The following is a 21456-nucleotide window of genomic DNA, read 5'->3' as shown; positions in this document are numbered from 1 at the left end:
CAGTTGGGAGCTTTCGTAACGTAACATTCTATACCGGCTAGCAACTGCCTTCGTCCGTTCAGCAAGCCCGGAGAAGGTAGCAGCTCCTCCGTTCCAGCGTCTTTCGCCATCTGTTGGAGTTTTGTTTCCAAAAAGGTCTGAAGGTCCAGGTTTGGAAAGAGAACTACTGCTTTCAGGACACGATTACAAGTTGCCTGAATGTTGAGAGCTCTAACTTTTTCGTGTATGTTCTGCCAGCAGTAGGAGAGTGGAGGAGAAGCCCGAGAGCTGGAAATGGCCGCAGCTGGGAATGAACGCTCTTTCCATGTTTGTTCCCCTACGCACAGGTAAATGCTGTAGATTGTAGAGTGGTTTGTACCCTTGATTCTCCTGACATATCCGTCTTGAAAGGGAGGGTGGTTACGTAAAGTTAGACGTCGCTATGCCACTCTGCGTGGGTCCTGGCCCCATCTGTAGATCAAACAGCTGATTTTCAGAAGCAGTGAGAAGAGCTCACGATCATCTAAACACCCAGCTGTCCCGACGACAGTCCAGAAGTGGCATGTTTTGGAGATGCTGCTCTGAGACCCAGCTGCTAACGTCTGGAACTGGGTGGAACTTCCCGTCACGTATTCAACTATTTTCAAGTGTGACTTTGATGTCCTTTAAAAAATGACATAGAAACTCATTAAGAAACCGCCGGTAACCCACGATACTGCACGCACTGCAGTACAGTAAGGAGACTGCTTTGCTCCTATTCTCATCTACAGACATCACGAAAGCTCCCTTGCCCTAGCTCAAGGTAACTTTAGAGTTACCTGGAGCTTAAGATAACTTTACATGTTCGAAAGTAGCAGCGCGTGGTCCCACAGAATCTTAGTCATATGTTCACAGCAGTACGCTGTATATGAATCCATTTAGTCCCGTTTTATTGCTGTACTGACAGTATCTGAAAACCTTTTTCTCCTGCAGCAGAAGTACAGCAACATCCCCTGTTTCTGGGAAAAACAACCATCAGGCTGCTTGAGGATCAGTTGCGCCTTCCATCACAGCAAACCTCGCAGCATAAATGGACTTTTTTTGCCGCCGAGTAACAGTGAGTAAAAATATTTTCTCAGCCGTTTGTCCAGTAGAGCTCTTAAGTAAGTGCACAAAAACGTCCTTCCAGCGCTTACGTAGCGTACGTGCAGGTGAAGAAATGTACCATGGCAAATCAATCAGGTATGATCCGCTATGCCGGCAAGTTGAAGGCAAAGAAAGGAATTGGATTGGCATTTGAATAGGGTTGCCATATGACTTTTTTTAGCTGTCTGCTTACGAATCTTTGTAACTATCGGTGACATGAAAGGTGAAGTCACAAAAGGCAGTTTAGGTTGCTAAGATCCATGGAGTAAAAATGTTGCCTTCCTTGGGTATTTGCTAGATGAAATCTCTCCAGGAGTGAAAATGGTTAGTGGGCAGGTAAGCACTTAAGAGAAATGAAAAGCAGCGTGTGTGGTTGGAGGGAGGAGGTTGTTAGGGCCACCAGCAGCAGTATCTGTTGATAGAGCACAACATGTTATATGGATGAGACACCCCTTGTAGAGACAACATCAGATTACAGTGCTGTGTGTGCAGATGTATTTCCAGTTTGTCGTTTGGAATAAATTAATAAATTAAATCAATAAATACATTACTAATGAAATGAATAAATAAAGGCTCTACCAAGTTAAGTGTTGTATCTTAATTTCTCTTGCACGAGATACAACAAATCTGGTCTGCAGGTGTGCTACTAAAATGCCTTTAACATGATACACATGCTGCTCATAGGCAAGCAAGAGATGCACAAGAATCTGGTTGAGTGTAAATTAATGTCATGAACTTCATATTCCTTCTCAAAATCTACACTTTGCACTTAGTAGAGAGAGTTGTGGTTCAGAAGATTTTGAGAGAAAAAATTGTCGACAAGCTAAAAAATTGGTACTCCTGTGCTTAGCGTTGCTAAACTCTTCAAAATCGATGCCATGGCCTGCCTATTATTCAGCATGCTTAAAATATTTTCACAGGTGGGGTTCTAAACTCATTGACTCACTTCAGCCCCCGTATTACTAATCCCATGTTGTCCCATAGTGTAAATATCTGCCTGCTTTTTCAGACTTTCTGTACTTGGAAGACGCTCTTTTGCCGACCTCAGCAGAAGATTTTTCGGAAAAGGCACAATCCGTCTATTTAATGACTCCTTCAGTATGGCAATGATTTCAAGAAGATACCTGCTGGCCTGAACCTGGATTTGATCTTCCAGTTCCCTCCTAACAAAATGAATGTAATGTTCTTTCCTGCAGATGCCCCATTGCAACAAGGTGTCCAAGAAGGGATTCCGCACCCAGCCCATGGTCAAGAGTCACTCAGAAATCAAAAGAATATTTTACGACCAATTCACCCTCCACTGACTATACACCTCAACGATGAAGACGACGATGAGGACGATGATGAAGAGGAGGAGAACGGTAAACAATTTTTTCTTTCGTTTACCGGGGGTAGAAGGGGGTTTCCACTCTCGCAATGCACTTTGCAATCGTTATTTTATTAGCATAACCATCAAACCATCCTCTTTTGAGAAAAGAGGTCTTGACGGGTTTTTGACATAATCTCCAAACTATTGGAACTGGTAGTCACTCTTCAAAATTCTCAAAATTTGGGGACAAAATGACAAGTTCAGGAGGTGGTACTTCTTCTCTGGGAAACAAACTTTTGAACAGGGGCTGTACACTCTCCTCACTGAAGGTGAAGTCACAGGTTGGTTTACAAAAGGTAGCTGTGTGACTTCCCCTTAAATACTTTGCTCAAAGTATTTACCTATTAAACTGTCTTTCTTTCAAGCCACGAGTTTTCTCACTTTTTCTCTGCCGATTCTCTCCCCCATCCCACCATGGAGGGCAGGTTTCTCATGCTGACTAGAAGCCTTGTTTCACTGATTTCCTAAACTCTGTAGGCGGTCTCATTTTACTACAGAAAGATATTCTTCAATCTAGCAAAGAGAATCCCCTCAAAACTCTTCATTAGTTTAACCGAGTGTGTATGTGTATACATTTATTGCTATATTAGATTTTATTTAGGTTTTGAAATGTAGTTAAACCGTTGACTGAGAGACTCCTTGGGAAGGAATGAACCGTGCAGTCCCAGGGGGTGAAAGCGAGAGACCGACCTGCTCTCATGCGTGCACTCCGCCAAATTCCTGTGCTATTCACCTCCCAAGCTGCTTTTCCCCTGCTTTTCCTTCCCTGCTTCGGGGCTGCCTGTTAGCGCTTCCTAACTCGGTTTCAGTCCGAGTAAGCCACCTCAATTTAAACAGTATAAAAAGGAGGGCTTTGCTGATCTTAGCGGCCTTAACTGAGACAGACAAGGAGCACTCCCTTCACCAGCTCTGCCGGCAGACATTGCAGCAGAGGAACTTTGGGCAGAGCTTGTTGTATACGTGTTGGAACTGCAATTCCACTGCAGCTGGAAACTCCTGCTATTCAGGAATCATTTTTCTGTCCAGAATCAGAGGTTGCCGTCAGAAAAAAACAAACCCTGACCACAATGAAACTCACGTTGGTTTTTGACCATTAAGAATTGTTGAAGGTCTTTGTATAGATACCGCGTAACCTTTTAAAAATACTGCCTACAGGTGCTCCTGACTGGGTGCCTCAGACTGCTGCAGACCTTGAAGAGGAAAGAGCAATAAAGGAAATATGCTATCAATCTGGTAAGTAGGAAATCAGTCACTCTTTCCTAAACAGCAATATAGTCACTCTTTCCTAAACAGCAATACTGCCGATACAGTAAACATTGGGTTTTTTCCTCCCCTGGGGGTATGTTTAGGAGAGTATTACGGGATTCAGTACCCTCAGGAACACCAATCAACAAAAACTGTGTCTTCACCTCGGGAAAACGAGCTACTACCCTGGGAAGCTACCGAGCGAGACTTGCAGGCAGGCAAGTGCTTTTCATCTTCTGGGACATCGTTTACCACTTTTTAAATTACTGTTACAGGGAGAAACTACTCCATAGCTTGCCCCTCCTCCCCTCTTCTTTAATGTAGTGACAATGAAGGATAGCGTATTACAAAGAGCGTCAACAGACTTCACTACTTTTTCCCCATATACATGGGTAGTGTCACACACGTGGCGACTACCTGCGTCCACTGGCGAGGGAAAAGGTAGAAATGGGCTATTAAGCCTATGTCTACTTTCCTGAGACACACGACAGACGTGGTCTTCCCTACAATTTTTCCTCACGACCAAGATTTATGTCACCTCATTGAGATAGACTTAGACTATCGACAAGGAAATCAGTAACAAACAGGCAAATACAGGTTCTAATATAGGTCTGTCTTTAGAATTAGATACATTCAGAGAAAAGGATAGAGATGTTTCCCCAAAGCATTTCTTCCAGACAGTTCTCTGAGGTTTTTGGTACCACAATGACATGCATCTTGAAAATACCAGAAATTCAGTCAGATAGGATCACTGAGGGAGGAAGAGAATGGCAGCGCCATTCCCGGGCTTACACACAAGCAGCTAAACCACTCTCTCTGTTGCCCTTCCAGGCGACGGTGATACAGTTCCTACAACATTTAAGAATGCAAAAGGAGAAGGAGAGAGCTCAGGAACGACAGTACCAGCAGAGACCATTCCCAGAACAGATCGTGGATCCTTTGAAAACGGAGGTAATACACTTTAGCATCAGCTTCTCTTTGCTGAACATCATGTGCTAAGTAAAAAAACCTGAACGTGCACGCATTAAGCTTCACCATTTAGATCTGAGTTATTCTTTCTTTGTTATGTTCTAGAGACTCTTTCTCACGCTGCACCATTACCTATAACAATCAAAACCACTCTTTACCATTCTGCTTGGGTTAGCATCATTCTAGGAAAAAAAAATCCTCTATGCTGATTCCAATTGAATTTTTCCTGCTTAATTTTGGAAAAGAATTGCTTCTGTGAAGTTATAAAACAGACATGTCCGCAGTAGAATACCCTTACCACTAGGTACGTTGACATCGGAGCTAAAGCCAATGTGACAAGGTTGAAGCTTTGGCCGTTCACTGGTAGTGCTGCAATGCTCCTTGGCACCACGTCAGCAACGCCAGGTCAGCTGTTACAAGCATGCCTGGGCCCATGCTGTAAACTGTATCACCGATGTGCCTGAGGATTAAACTTATATCAAGTTATAAACTGAAGTTAGTTTGCATGCCACATCATTTCAGTTGTTCAGCTCGCAGGACAACACGTAGCTCAACTGACGATGCAGCCGAGCCAGAGGAAAAGCGTGCCTCATGTGCAGCACGTGAGAAATAAGCACCGGTAGGCAGGACCATGCTAATTAAGGTTCCTGGTTTGTTGCTAACTGAGTTACCTTGTAGCGACACACAGACCAGGGTTGTCACCCTATGCTCTGGAGTCCCTTTGCATTGGGTTCCCATTTAGATGGTACACTTTGACTTTGGAAAAGGATTTGTTCCCCCTGTGACACGCACTAAAATTGCATGCAGCTTTTGATTCGCAGTGATTACAAACGCGTATGTGGATTAAAGCCAATGTTTGTACTTTTAAACTGTAAACCCAAAATACAGTATTCATGAAGATTTGCAAATTCATAATGAGAAGCATTCTAAGCCAGAAGCAGTCAAAGACATTGAACGAGTCCAACATCTTTGTGTTTATAGTCAATTTTTGAGTTTCCTTGCGAGATTTTGCAACGTGAACTCTTCTAGAGGAACCATAACCGCTTCCGCTTTCCTTCTGAGGAACGGCACTTTTAACATGTACAGCCCAAGAAGACCTGTGTATGAAGTGGGAGATCTGCTTTAAAAAAAAAAAACCAAAACCAAAAACCAAAAAAATTTCCAAAAAACCCAACCAAACAAAAAAGCATTTTTGGAGGAGAAGATTGTGCCTGCTTTTGCAAAAAGTAAATATGCGCTATTTTAATCCCTCAGGAACCAATCGCATGGAGGGTAAAGAACTATCCCGGTAAAGAAGCAAAGGAGAGCAATGGATTTCCGAGGGAGAAAGCAAGTCCATAACACAGGAACAGGAAAAGGTATTTTGAGAAAACAGTTGGCTTATTCCTTCTTGTTTACTCAACTCACAGATGACTTGGCAGGACTAGTTAATTTCTGTTCTTAGTGTCAGATAGGGACAGTCTGAGTTTGCTGCTTCTCTTTTAGGAATTCACACTCCAGACCCCAAAGCAAAACCACGTCGCCAACAAGGGGTCAAAGTAAGGACGATGAAGCTGCTTCTGCTATTCCTCAGTGAGAGAACTAGAAGAGACACTTATTTCAGTTCTTCAGAACCTCGAAGATCAGCATATGTAGTCTACCGTACTGCCACCGTCACCCAAGAACCAAAGTGCAATGGACCGACAGGTGGGTTCCTGCTTACACAGGATCCTTAAATGTTAAGAAAGTGATTTCATCTTGCCCGTTTCAGTCACCTCTCTTAAGCTGGCTGAATCTCCACCTAGAGGTGCCTCCCTGTCTTAATTGCCAATCAAAGGAGCCTCCTTCAGACACAGTAACCCCCACTTTCAGACAAATGAAGTGAAGCAAAAGGAATCCCAGCATCACCGCTTCGTCTCAGGCGAATAGTTGTGGGGTTTTTCTTTTTCTTTCATAGAGATTACAGAGAGAACATTCTCAATGCGAAGAACACATCTTATCAAATTTCCAGGTTGAGAAAGGATATAGCGTTTAAAGAAAAAAAAAAGAACCCCCCCCCCCCAAAAAAAAAGGCGATCACCATTTTTGTCGTAAAAACCACCATTAGCACTTTCGCTACCTTTCTTTTCAGCAGTACCTGAGCCGTATGCTGGGAAATGCTCCAAACAAAAGAATCAGCTTGACGCAAATAGAAGATTTTGGACCCAAACCGAAAGCTATGGTAAGACTCACAGGCTGTGTGCAAAAGGAAAAAAATTAGGACTATTGTGGAATTAGTACTTTGAATTAATGGAATTAATCTGGAATTAACAGAAAACCAGAGTATTCATAATAATGATTTCTAACCGAGTTTTACAGAAAACTAGTCAGTCATTGGGCAGCATACTCTGACGCAAAATCAACCACTAGTACAAAAAACAAACACTACTGCCTTGCATCTAGCGCTTTCCCAAGCAGGGACAAAAAAGGAGACCGGATTGTGGAGTAGTCTAATCTAAAAGCAACTGATGCTTTGGCAGGTTTGTCTACACAGAAAACATTCACTTTGTCCAAGTCAAGGACGTCCGTGGCACAATCCGCCTCCTTTGGAAGATCCTGTGAGCCTGATGGAAACGCTGCGAGATTACAGATGATCTTTAGAGTTCTAGGGCAAAATCTATATTTATACTACCTTGTATTTCAGAGGTGGTGTCTGAGTCACCCAATGTATGCATTGATACTTCAGCTAATGTAATATTTAATTCGCATACCAGGCTAAGAGAGTCTTTCCCTATATTGCAGCTGAAATTAAGAAACAGTGCTTGTCTTTTTTCTACAGACAAATATACTTCAGGCTCTTACAATGCACCAACTTGGAGGAAAAGAAATCCACACCCTAAAACGTTCTCAAAGTCTAAAACAACCAGTCAGGTAACTGAGATTAGAACCTCTATCTTGCGTCTTCTGTTGGAAGTCTAATTCTTAACACCTTTTGAACAGAGCATAGACTTTCCCTCTAATAAGTGATGCACAACATGTTCTGCCTATCTTATTTTGACAACAGAGCCAAGAAGACAGGGAAGTGAACAGGAAAGGAGAGCGATACATAGACAGGAGAAAGAGATGAAGCCAGTTCTTCGACTTACAAGAGCAATCGAAATTGAAATGCGGAAATTATCAGCCGGAAAATCCAAAGAGGACACAATTGCAAATTCCAAAAATAAGATGCAGGAAGTACACGACAATGTTTCAAAACTGATTGAAACACAAAAAATATACGTTCTGTGTGATCACAGATCCACTAAGTTTAATTTGTTATGAAAATTTGACTGTTGAAATGACTTTTGCAGACGATGTTTTAAGGCATAATTTCTGAGATGAATAAATACTAGCACTTTTTCACTTTGCAGTTTCAGAGGTCTTTTTATGCAATGCATCTTCTCGTTTCCTCCCAACCTCCACACTTCTGTTACTCTTCCCCAAAGAAATTACACACCCTTTACTATACAAGTTCTAGTGTGCAAGGCAGAACTACCAACCGGACATTTTAGAACCAGAGTAGTTCCTTGACTGGCACCTTCACTGCAACCAACCTATAAACACCTACTATCTTTACGGTAACTACCACTTTGCGGTCAAGATGTTTAATGACAGGTGAAGTCACAACAGCTGTAATCCAATAGAGCACACAATAGAGTGAAACCTAAGTGAAACAAGGCTTCTAGTCAGCACGAGAAACCTGCCCTCCACGGTGGGATGGGGGAGAGAATCGGAAGAGAAAAAGTGAGAAAACTCGGGGCTTGAAATAAAGACACGTTAATAGGTAAACAAAAGCCACACGCGCAAGCAAAGCAAGACAAGGAATGGCTCACCACTTCCCATCGGCAGGCAGGTGTTCAGCCATCCCCAGGAAGCAGGGCTCCATCACGCGTTAACGGTGACTTGGGAAGAAAAAAATGCCACCGCTCTGAGTTTACCCCCTTTCTTCTTCTTCTTCTTCTTCTTCTTCCCAAAGCCCCTTATATGCTGAGCATGACTCCTATGGTATGCAATATCCCTTTAGTCGGCTGGGGTCAGCCGTCCGGCTGTGTCCCCTCCCAACTTCTTGTGCACCCCAGCTACCCGCTGGTGGGGGGGGGTGAGAAGCAGAAAAGGCCTTGACGCTGCCTGAGCACTGCTCAGCAGTAAACCAAAATATCCCAGTATTAGCAACACTGTTTTCAGCACAAATCCACAGCACAGCCCACACTGTGCAGAAAAATAACTCTATCCTAGCCAAAACCTAGTGCAGGGAGGTCCCCTTACATGACCACCATCAGGAGCATTGGTACTCAGAGCTGAACAACGAAGTTACTGACGTTTTGGCAATCGTTTCAGCTCTTCCATCCAGAACCCAAACACCCAGGGGAGAAAGTCACCCAGCCGACACACAGCAGTAGCTGCTGCTCCTGCTGCTGCTGCTGCTACTAAAACCGGGAAACACGACCCGCAGGCCCACAGCCAGACAGGTGAATGCCACCCCAATCACAACAAGAAATAACTGTGATGGGCACCATGACTTACTGCTTTCACCTTGCTAAGTATTGCACCTCTTGCTGCCTCCGATGAATGCTTCTGTCATAAGTCCGATATCCTCTGATCACCAAATAAAACTGTTGAAGAAAAGAAAGAAAAGAAAGAAGAAAAATGGGAGCGCAGCTTATTTTTCCCCCACGAGCTCACAAGCTCCCAGGCCGTCATGTTGGAGCGGCCTCGTTCCTTGCCCTGGCTGTTCCCTACACTTGGAAAAAGCAAACGCAACCTCAGGGCCAACACCTGGGTGCACCTGGCAGGAAAGGAGGGGGACAGAGCTGAAACGGCCCCCAAAGACCTTCCTTTCCGCCTTCTAGGGGGGAGCCCTACGGAAACCTCTACCGTGCCTTTCGCTCCAGACCTGCGGCGACACTTCCCGCCGCCTGGGTCTCCCCTCCCGCAGCCGGCCCGGGCCGGGCCGGGCGGACCTGGCACGGTCGGTGCTGCTGCCTGTCCCGGCCCGCCGCGGCACTGCGGCCCCGCCCGCCTCCCGCCCGGCCCGTGCCGCCCCGGCCACCTGGCGCTCCCGCTTGGCCGACGGCTCCTCCTTCACCTCGGTCACGAACAGACACGGCACCTTCCGCTGCACCGCGCCGCCGGCTCATGGCCCCGGCCGGACGGCCGACCGCTCGCCGGGACGGCGGGGCGGGGCGGGGCGCGGGCGGTCGCCTCTTCTCAGCAGCCCTCAGCGAGGCGCTGGCTCCACCGCCGGCGGGGCCGGCCGCGGGCCTGGGGCAGCTCCGCTTTCCACAGCGGCGGCTCCCGCCGCGGCAGGGCCGCCCGCCCAGCTGTGCTCGGCGCCGGGCTGAGGCGGCCGCGTGGTGGCCCGGTGGCGCCGGCGGCGGCGGCCGTTAGCCGGTGGCGGTGCCGTTCCCCTGGCCGGGCAGCCTTTCCTAGGCTGTCTTTCTGCTTGCCGGGGTGCCGCGGGCCTGGGGCGTGGAGGCCCTGTCCCCAGGCTGGGTGCGGGGACCTCTCCGTGCCCGATTTGGCCTCCGTCAGGACAGCTGCCTCCTCTTGCTTGTTACCCAGGCTCTCCGCCTCGGAACACGGCCCTGGCCCCGTCTGTGGCGGGTTGACCCTGCCGGCACGCCAGGTGCCCACCAAAGCTGCTCTGTCACTCCCCTCCTCATTTAGGACCAAGCCAATCCCAGTGGGGTAATGAGAAATAAACCGAAACCTTAAAACACCTTCCCCCGCCCCCCTTCCGCCCAGGCTCAAGTTCTCACCTGCTTTTGCTCTACCTCCTCCCCGCGAGCGGTACAGGGGGACGGGGAGTGGTTGCGCTCAGTTCATCCCATGTTCTCTCTGCCGCCCTTCCTCTTCACGCTCTTCCCTGCTCCAGCGTGGGGTCCCTTCCACAGGAGACAGGCATAGAATCACAGCTTGCTTGGGTTGGAAGATCACCTAGTTCCAAGCCCCCTGCCATGGGCAGGGACACCCTCCACTAGCACGTTGCCAAAGGCCCATCCACCTGGCTTGAACACTTCCAGGGAGGGGGCATCCACAGCTTCTCTGGGCAACCTGTTCCAGTGCCTCACCACCCTCACAGTGAAGAATTTCTTTCTCATATCTAATCTAAGTCTACCCTCCTGCAGTTTAAACCCTTTTGCCGTCGCCCTGTCAGTACATGCCCTTGTAAACAGTCCCTCTCCAGCTTCCTGTAGGCCCCCTTCAGGTACTGGAAGGCTGCTCTAAGGTCTCCCAGAGCCTTCTCTTCTCCAGGCTGAACAACCCCACCTCTCCCAGCTGGTCTTCATAGGAGAGGGGCTCCAGCCCTCTGACCAGCTTTGTGCCCTCCTCTGGACTCGCTCCAACAGCTCCATGTCCTTCTAATGTTGGGGCCCCAGAGCTGGATGCAGTCCTCCAGGTGGGGTCTCACAAGAGCGGAGTAGAGGGGCAGAATCCCCTCCCTCGACCTGCTGGTCACACTTCTTTTGATGCAGCCCAGGATACGGTTGGCTTTGGGCCGCAAGCGCGCATCGGGCTCTTGTTGAGCTTCTCATCGATCAACACCCCCAAGTCCTTCTCCTCAGGGCTGCTCTCAATCCATTCTCCACTGCCCAGCCTGCAGCTGTGCTTTGATCACCCAAACCATGTGCGGGACCTTGCCCTTGGCCTTGTGAAACTTCACGTGGTTTGCACGGCCCCACCTCTCTCAAGCCTGTCAAGGTCCCTCTGGATGGCCCAGAGCTCCTTGTTCAGCCATGCAGGCCTCCTGGTGTTTTTGCCTGACTTCCTCTTTGTTGGGATGCATCGCTCCTGAGCTTGGAGAGGTGATCCTTGAATGCTAAGCAGCTTTCTTGGGCCTCTTCCTTCCAGGGCTTTATCCCATGGTACGCTACCAAGCAGGTCCCTGAAGAGACCAAAGTCTGCTCTCCTGAAGTCCAGGGTAGGGAGCTTGCTGTGGCCCTCCCACTGCCCTGAGGATCTTGACCTCCACCCTCTCTGGTCACTGCCGCCAAGGCTGCCCTTGAGCTTCACGTCTAAATCATCTAACAGTTTAGTAAAGAAAAAGGAATCAGCCAACTGTTTCTCTCAAAATACCTTTGCCTGTTCTGTCTTAGGGGAATTTCTTGGCCCTCAGAAATCCATTTCTGCTCTACCTGTTATAGAGGGCTCATCCGCTCAGTCTTCCTGGTCGGTGGCCTGTAGCAGACCCAGCTATAATGTCCCCTGTCCCAGCCCTCCTTTAATGCTGACCCATAAGAGAGCACGGGCTCTCCACGGGGTCACAGCTGCCTTTGGGCATCCACCTTCTCCGGCACAGGGTCCTCCACGGGCTGCAGGTGGATGTCTGCTCCACCAACAACCTCCATGGGCTGTGGGGGGACAGCCTGCCTCACCGTGGTCCTCTCCATGGGCTGCAGGGAAATCTCTGCCCCAGTGCCCGGACCACCTCCTCCCCCTTTCCTCACTGACCTCGGTGCCTGCAGAGTTGTTCCCCTCACACATTCTCAATCCTCTCTCTGGCTGCCGTTGCCCAGCAGCCCTCTCCCTCCTTAACAAAGTTCTCACAGAGGGCTACCACCGTCGCTGATGGGCTCGGCCTTGGCCAGCAGTGAGTCTCTCTCGGAGCCAGCTGGCATTTGCTGTAGTGGACATGGGGCAGCTTCTAGCAGCTTCTCACAGAAGCCACCCCTCTGGATCCCCGCTACCAAACCCGGGCGTGCAAAGCCGGGACAGAATGAGTTCCTCCTGACTGTGCCTTTTCTGTGCCTCACTGAGGCACAGCTACACAGCTAAGAAGAGCCCCTGTTTGGATAGCTCTTGGCAGCGTTAACACTTTCTTACTCGGGCTGCTCCTGCCCGCTGGCAGTTCATTATTCATGGCCCTCGCCTGCTTTCCGGCATGTTCCTTCCCCTGTGTGCCCAGTCAGCTGTAGGGCTTACGGACCTGTGGGAGCCCTTTCACTCACATCGTTTCTTGCTTCACAGCTCTTCGGGCCATCTCCTGATACCTGAGTCACAAACACATTGATCGGCTCCTCGAGAGACCTGAAGACTTCCAGTCATTTCAATGTCTCCGTGCTTCTCCCCCAGCTTGGGCATAACCACCGCTGAGCCAGCCTCGTACCATTTGTGCCCGTGGAGTCTCTGGCACCGGAAGTGTTCAGCTCCAAGTCACTGATGTCACTCAGTGTGGGAACTGTGACCCCCTGTCCTGGGGATCACAGCCTGCCTGACCGTTTTCCAGGACTGAAACTTCCTTTCCCCGCCTAGATATTGTCTGTTCAGAGGCAGCCTCGGACGGGAGCGAGAACAGAGGTCTTAATTAGGGACACAAGTGTACGCTCTTCTTTCTGCTTTAGCTGTGGCACTGGACATCATGGAAGCAAGAAAAAGCAATGAAACCCAACAACGTCAGCCGTTAACAGCTAGCAGTGTACTAACACGAAGCAGCAAGTTTCTCCATCCAAAGAAAGAGGTGCTGCAAGAAAAACATGGGCCAACAGGATTTTGGTTGAAAAACTAGTCAAAGGATAAGGATAAGCAAGAAGTTGGGTATTCTTGTAGCCCTGCCAAATGGGTTTGTTCCGGTTTACGTTAAAGAAACACCAGAAGGGGAGACCCTTTGAAACGGTCCGATTTTCCGTACTCTACTCTGAAGCAAGGGAGAGAGAGGAAGGTGTTCAAGCTGGACAGGCCACATAGCACCATCATGCTGATGTCACGAGCTGGAGGAGCAGTTGGGAGCTTTCGTAACGTAACATTCTATACCGGCTAGCAACTGCCTTCGTTCGTTCAGCAAGCCCGGAGAAGGTAGCAGCTCCTCCGTTCCAGCGTCTTTCGCCATCTGTTGGAGTTTTGTTTCCAAAAAGGTCTGAAGGTCCAGGTTTGGAAAGAGAACTACTGCTTTCAGGACACGATTACAAGTTGCCTGAATGTTGAGAGCTCTAACTTTTTCGTGTATGTTCTGCCAGCAGTAGGAGAGTGGAGGAGAAGCCCGAGAGCTGGAAATGGCCGCAGCTGGGAATGAACGCTCTTTCCATGTTTGTTCCCCCTACGCACAGGTAAATGCTGTAGATTGTAGAGTGGTTTGTACCCTTGATTCTCCTGACATATCCGTCTTGAAAGGGAGGGTGGTTACGTAAAGTTAGACGTCGCTATGCCACTCTGCGTGGGTCCTGGCCCCATCTGTAGATCAAACAGCTGATTTTCAGAAGCAGTGAGAAGAGCTCACGATCATCTAAACACCCAGCTGTCCCGACGACAGTCCAGAAGTGGCATGTTTTGGAGATGCTGCTCTGAGACCCAGCTGCTAACGTCTGGAACTGGGTGGAACTTCCCGTCACGTATTCAACTATTTTCAAGTGTGACTTTGATGTCCTTTAAAAAATGACATAGAAACTCATTAAGAAACCGCCGGTAACCCACGATACTGCACGCACTGCAGTACAGTAAGGAGACTGCTTTGCTCCTATTCTCATCTACAGACATCACGAAAGCTCCCTTGCCCTAGCTCAAGGTAACTTTAGAGTTACCTGGAGCTTAAGATAACTTTACATGTTCGAAAGTAGCAGCGCGTGGTCCCACAGAATCTTAGTCATATGTTCACAGCAGTACGCTGTATATGAATCCATTTAGTCCCGTTTTATTGCTGTACTGACAGTATCTGAAACCTTTTTCTCCTGCAGCAGAAGTACAGCAACATCCCTGTTTCTGGGAAAAACAACCATCAGGCTGCTTGAGGATCAGTTGCGCCTTCCATCACAGCAAACCTCGCAGCATAAATGGACTTTTTTTGCCGCCGAGTAACAGTGAGTAAAAATATTTTCTCAGCCGTTTGTCCAGTAGAGCTCTTAAGTAAGTGCACAAAAACGTCCTTCCAGCGCTTACGTAGCGTACGTGCAGGTGAAGAAATGTACCATGGCAAATCAATCAGGTATGATCCGCTATGCCGGCAAGTTGAAGGCAAAGAAAGGAATTGGATTGGCATTTGAATAGGGTTGCCATATGACTTTTTTTAGCTGTCTGCTTACGAATCTTTGTAACTATCGGTGACATGAAAGGTGAAGTCACAAAAGGCAGTTTAGGTTGCTAAGATCCATGGAGTAAAAATGTTGCCTTCCTTGGGTATTTGCTAGATGAAATCTCTCCAGGAGTGAAAATGGTTAGTGGGCAGGTAAGCACTTAAGAGAAATGAAAAGCAGCGTGTGTGGTTGGAGGGAGGAGGTTGTTAGGGCCACCAGCAGCAGTATCTGTTGATAGAGCACAACATGTTATATGGATGAGACACCCCTTGTAGAGACAACATCAGATTACAGTGCTGTGTGTGCAGATGTATTTCCAGTTTGTCGTTTGGAATAAATTAATAAATTAAATCAATAAATACATTACTAATGAAATGAATAAATAAAGGCTCTACCAAGTTAAGTGTTGTATCTTAATTTCTCTTGCACGAGATACAACAAATCTGGTCTGCAGGTGTGCTACTAAAATGCTTTAACATGATACACATGCTGCTCATAGGCAAGCAAGAGATGCACAAGAATCTGGTTGAGTGTAAATTAATGTCATGAACTTCATATTCCTTCTCAAAATCTACACTTTGCACTTAGTAGAGAGAGTTGTGGTTCAGAAGATTTTGAGAGAAAAAATTGTCGACAAGCTAAAAATTGGTACTCCTGTGCTTAGCGTTGCTAAAACTCTTCAAAATCGATGCCATGGCCTGCCTATTATTCAGCATGCTTAAAATATTTTCACAGGTGGGGTTCTAAACTCATTGACTCACTTCAGCCCCCGTATTACTAATCCCATGTTGTCCCATAGTGTAAATATCTGCCTGCTTTTTCAGACTTTCTGTACTTGGAAGACGCTCTTTTGCCGACCTCAGCAGAAGATTTTTCGGAAAAGGCACAATCCGTCTATTTAATGACTCCTTCAGTATGGCAATGATTTCAAGAAGATACCTGCTGGCCTGAACCTGGATTTGATCTTCCAGTTCCCTCCTAACAAAATGAATGTAATGTTCTTTCCTGCAGATGCCCCATTGCAACAAGGTGTCCAAGAAGGGATTCCGCACCCAGCCCATGGTCAAGAGTCACTCAGAAATCAAAAGAATATTTTACGACCAATTCACCCTCCACTGACTATACACCTCAACGATGAAGACGACGATGAGGACGATGATGAAGAGGAGGAGAACGGTAAACAATTTTTTCTTTCGTTTACGGGGGGGTAGAAGGGGGTTTTCCACTCTCGCAATGCACTTTGCAACTCGTTTATTAGCATAACCATCAAACCATCCTCTTTTGAGAAAAGAGGTCTTGACGGGTTTTTGACATAATCTCCAAACTATTGGAACTGGTAGTCACTCTTCAAAATTCTCAAAATTTGGGGACAAAATGACAAGTTCAGGAGGTGGTACTTCTTCTCTGGGAAACAAACTTTTGAACAGGGGCTGTACACTCTCCTCACTGAAGGTGAAGTCACAGGTTGGTTTACAAAAGGTAGCTGTGTGACTTCCCCTTAAATACTTTGCTCAAAGTATTTACCTATTAAACTGTCTTTCTTTCAAGCCACGAGTTTTCTCACTTTTTCTCTGCCGATTCTCTCCCCCATCCCACCATGGAGGGCAGGTTTCTCATGCTGACTAGAAGCCTTGTTTCACTGATTTCCTAAACTCTGTAGGCGGTCTCATTTTACTACAGAAAGATATTCTTCAATCTAGCAAAGAGAATCCCCTCAAAACTCTTCATTAGTTTAACCGAGTGTGTATGTGTATACATTTATTGCTATATTAGATTTTATTTAGGTTTTGAAATGTAGTTAAACCGTTGACTGAGAGACTCCTTGGGAAGGAATGAACCGTGCAGTCCCAGGGGGTGAAAGCGAGAGACCGACCTGCTCTCATGCGTGCACTCCGCAAATTCCTGTGCTAGTTCTCAGGCCGCCCCAAGCTGCTTTTCACTTTCCCCCTGCCCTTCGGGGCTGCCTGTTAGCGCTTCCTAACTCGGTTTCAGTCCGAGTAAGCCACCTCAATTTAAACAGTATAAAAAGGAGGGCTTTGCTGATCTTAGCGGCCTTAACTGAGACAGACAAGGAGCACTCCCTTCACCAGCTCTGCCGGCAGACATTGCAGCAGAGGAACTTTGGGCAGAGCTTGTTGTATACGTGTTGGAACTGCAATTCCACTGCAGCTGGAAACTCCTGCTATTCAGGAATCATTTTTCTGTCCAGAATCAGAGGTTGCCGTCAGAAAAAAACAAACCCTGACCACAATGAAACTCACGTTGGTTTTTGACCATTAAGAATTGTTGAAGGTCTTTGTATAGATACCGCGTAACCTTTTAAAAATACTGCCTACAGGTGCTCCTGACTGGGTGCCTCAGACTGCTGCAGACCTTGAAGAGGAAAGAGCAATAAAGGAAATATGCTATCAATCTGGTAAGTAGGAAATCAGTCACTCTTCCTAAACAGCAATATAGTCACTCTTTCCTAAACAGCAATACTGCCGATACAGTAAACATTGGGTTTTTTCCTCCCCTGGGGGTATGTTTAGGAGAGTATTACGGGATTCAGTACCCTCAGGAACACCAATCAACAAAAACTGTGTCTTCACTCGGAAAACGAGCTACTACCCTGGGAAGCTACCGAGCGAGACTTGCAGGCAGGCAAGTGCTTTTCATCTTCTGGGACATCGTTTACCACTTTTTAAATTACTGTTACAGGGAGAAACTACTCCATAGCTTGCCCCTCCTCCCCTCTTCTTTAATGTAGTGACAATGAAGGATAGCGTATTACAAAGAGCGTCAACAGACTTCACTACTTTTTCCCCATATACATGGGTAGTGTCACACACGTGGCGACTACCTGCGTCCACTGGCGAGGGAAAAGGTAGAAATGGGCTATTAAGCCTATGTCTACTTTCCTGAGACACACGACAGACGTGGTCTTCCCTACAATTTTTCCTCACGACCAAGATTTATGTCACCTCATTGAGATAGACTTAGACTATCGACAAGGAAATCAGTAACAAACAGGCAAATACAGGTTCTAATATAGGTCTGTCTTTAGAATTAGATACATTCAGAGAAAAGGATAGAGATGTTTCCCCAAAGCATTTCTTCCAGACAGTTCTCTGAGGTTTTTGGTACCACAATGACATGCATCTTGAAAATACCAGAAATTCAGTCAGATAGGATCACTGAGGGAGGAAGAGAATGGCAGCGCCATTTCCTGGGCTTACACACAAGCAGCTAAACCACTCTCTCTGTTGCCCTTCCAGGCGACGGTGATACAGTTCCTACAACATTTAAGAATGCAAAAGGAGAAGGAGAGAGCTCAGGAACGACAGTACCAGCAGAGACCATTTCCAGAACAGATCGTGGATCCTTTGAAAACGGAGGTAATACACTTTAGCATCAGCTTCTCTTTGCTGAACATCATGTGCTAAGTAAAAAACCTGAACGTGCACGCATTAAGCTTCACCATTTTAGATCTGAGTTATTCTTTCTTTGTTATGTTCTAGAGACTCTTTCTCACGCTGCACCATTACCTATAACAATCAAAACCACTCTTTACCATTCTGCTTGGGTTAGCATCATTCTAGGAAAAAAAATCCTCTATGCTGATTCCAATTGAATTTTTCCTGCTTAATTTTGGAAAAGAATTGCTTCTGTGAAGTTATAAAACAGACATGTCCGCAGTAGAATACCCTTACCACTAGGTACGTTGACATCGGAGCTAAAGCCAATGTGACAAGGTTGAAGCTTTGGCCGTTCACTGGTAGTGCTGCAATGCTCCTTGGCACCACGTCAGCAACGCCAGGTCAGCTGTTACAAGCATGCCTGGGCCCATGCTGTAAACTGTATCACCGATGTGCCTGAGGATTAAACTTATATCAAGTTATAAACTGAAGTTAGTTTGCATGCCACATCATTTCAGTTGTTCAGCTCGCAGGACAACACGTAGCTCAACTGACGATGCAGCCGAGCCAGAGGAAAAGCGTGCCTCATGTGCAGCACGTGAGAAATAAGCACCGGTAGGCAGGACCATGCTAATTAAGGTTCCTGGTTTGTTGCTAACTGAGTTACCTTGTAGCGACACACAGACCAGGGTTGTCACCCTATGCTCTGGAGTCCCTTTGCATTGGGTTCCCATTTAGATGGTACACTTTGACTTTGGAAAAGGATTTGTTCCCCCTGTGACACGCACATAAATTGCATGCAGCTTTTGATTCGCAGTGATTACAAACGCGTATGTGGATTAAAGCCAATGTTTGTACTTTTAAACTGTAAACCCAAAATACAGTATTCATGAAGATTTGCAAATTCATAATGAGAAGCATTCTAAGCCAGAAGCAGTCAAAGACATTGAACGAGTCCAACATTTTGTGTTTATAGTCAATTTTTGAGTTTCCTTGCGAGATTTTGCAACGGTGAACTCTTCTAGAGGAACCATAACCGCTTCCGCTTTCCTTCTGAGGAACGGCACTTTTAACATGTACAGCCCAAGAAGACCTGTGTATGAAGTGGGAGATCTGCTTTAAAAAAAAACCAAAACCAAAAACAAAAAAAATTCCCAAAAAACCCAACCAAACAAAAAAGCATTTTTGGAGGAGAAGATTGTGCCTGCTTTTGCAAAAAGTAAATATGCGCTATTTTAATCCCTCAGGAACCAATCGCATGGAGCGGGTAAAGAACTATCCCGGTAAAGAAGCAAAGGAGAAGCAATGGATTTCCGAGGGAGAAAGCAAGTCCCATAACACAGGAACAGGAAAAGGTATTTTGAGAAAACAGTTGGCTTATTCCTTCTTGTTTACTCAACTCACAGATGACTTGGCAGGACCTAGTTAATTTCTGTTCTTAGTGTCAGATAGGGACAGTCTGAGTTTGCTGCTCTCTTTTAGGAATTCACACTCCAGACCCCAAAGCAAAACCACGTCGCCAACAAAGGGGTCAAAGTAAGGACGATGAAGCTGCTTCTGCTATTCCTCCAGTGAGAGAAACTAGAAGAGACACTTATTTCAGTTCTTCAGAACCTCGAAGATCAGCATATGTAGTCTACCGTACTGCCACCGTCACCCAAGAACCAAAGTGCAATGGACCGACAGGTGGGTTCCTGCTTACACAGGATCCTTAAATGTTAAGAAAGTGATTTCATCTTGCCCGTTTCAGTCACCTCTCTTAAGCTGGGCTGAATCTCCACCTAGAGGTGCCTCCCTGTCTTAATTGCCAATCAAAGGAGCCTCCTTCAGACACAGTAACCCCCACTTTCAGACAAATGAAGTGAAGCAAAAGGAATCCCAGCATCACCGCTTCGTCTCAGGGGCGAATAGTTGTGGGGTTTTTCTTTTTCTTTCATAGAGATTACAGAGAGAACATTCTCAATGCGAAGAACACATCTTATCAAATTTCCAGGTTGAGAAAGGATATAGCGTTTTAAAGAAAAAAAAAGAACCCCCCCCCCCCAAAAAAAAAGGCGATCACCATTTTTGTCGTAAAAACCACCATTAGCACTTTCGCTACCTTTCTTTTCAGCAGTACCTGAGCCGTATGCTGGGAAATGCTCCAAACAAAAGAATCAGCTTGACGCAAATAGAAGATTTTGGACCCAAACCGAAAGCTATGGTAAGACTCACAGGCTGTGTGCAAAAGGAAAAAATTAGGACTATTGTGGAATTAGTACTTTGAATTAATGGAATTAATCTGGAATTAACAGAAAACCAGAGTATTCATAATAATGATTTCTAACCGAGTTTTACAGAAAACTAGTCAGTCATTGGGCAGCATACTCTGACGCAAAATCAACCACCTAGTACAAAAACATAACACTGCCTTGCATCTAGCGCTTTCCCAAGCAGGGACAAAAAAGGAGACCGGATTGTGGAGTAGTCTAATCTAAAAGCAACTGATGCCTTTGGGCAGGTTGTCTACACAGGAACATTCACTTTGTCCAAGTCAAGGACGTCCGTGGCACAATCCGCCTCCTTTGGAAGATCCTGTGAGCCTGATGGAAACGCTGCGAGATTACAGATGATCTTTAGAGTTCTAGGGGCAAAATCTATATTTAATACTACCTTGTATTTCAGAGGTGGTGTCTGAGTCACCCAATGTATGCATTGATACTTCAGCTAATGTAATATTTAATTCGCATACCAGGCTAAGAGAGTCTTTCCCTATATTGCAGCTGAAATTAAGAAACAGTGCTTGTCTTTTTTCTACAGACAAATATACTTCAGGCTCTTACAATGCACCAACTTGGAGGAAAAGAAATCCACACCCTAAAACGTTCTCAAAGTCTAAAACAACCAGTCAGGTAACTGAGATTAGAACCTCTATCTTGCGTCTTCTGTTGGAAGTCTAATTCTTAACACCTTTTGAACAGAGCATAGACTTTCCCTCTAATAAGTGATGCACAACATGTTCTGCCTATCTATTTTGACAACAGAGCCAAGAAGACAGGAAGTGAACAGGAAAGGAGAGCGATACATAGACAGGAGAAAGAGATGAAGCCAGTTCTTCGACTTACAAGAGCAATCGAAATTGAAATGCGGAAATTATCAGCCGGAAAATCCAAAGAGGACACAATTGCAAATTCCAAAAATAAGATGCAGGAAGTACACGACAATGTTTCAAAACTGATTGAAAACACAAAATATACGTTCTGTGTGATCACAGATCCACTAAGTTTAATTTGTTATGAAAATTTGACTGTTGAAATGACTTTTGCAGACGATGTTTTAAGGCATAATTTCTGAGATGAATAAATACTAGCACTTTTTCACTTTGCAGTTT

General features: G+C 46.2%; 1 protein-coding gene and 1 pseudogene across 1 annotated transcript; both read left to right on the top strand.

Moving 5' to 3' along the window:
- Positions 1-237: 237 nt before the first annotated feature.
- LOC129200590 (uncharacterized) lies at positions 238-10026 on the top strand (the record flags this gene model as incomplete). The annotated part of the gene is made up of 9 exons (XM_054811905.1): positions 238-326; positions 926-1075; positions 2301-2465; positions 3629-3706; positions 3823-3936; positions 4550-4669; positions 6173-6225; positions 6798-6887; positions 9577-10026. Coding segments are annotated over 9 exons (1309 nt in total), but the record flags the coding sequence as incomplete, so codon positions are not given.
- Positions 10027-12253: 2227 nt separating this feature from the next.
- On the top strand, positions 12254-21130 carry LOC129200589 (uncharacterized protein C12orf50 homolog; annotated as a pseudogene).
- The last annotated feature ends 326 nt before the right edge of the window (positions 21131-21456 follow it).

This window comes from Grus americana, unplaced genomic scaffold (assembly GCF_028858705.1).
Source record: "Grus americana isolate bGruAme1 unplaced genomic scaffold, bGruAme1.mat scaffold_331, whole genome shotgun sequence".
NCBI lineage: Eukaryota > Metazoa > Chordata > Aves > Gruiformes > Gruidae > Grus > Grus americana.
Note: the sequence above shows the minus strand (reverse complement) of the source record. Positions and strands in the feature narration are given on the sequence as shown.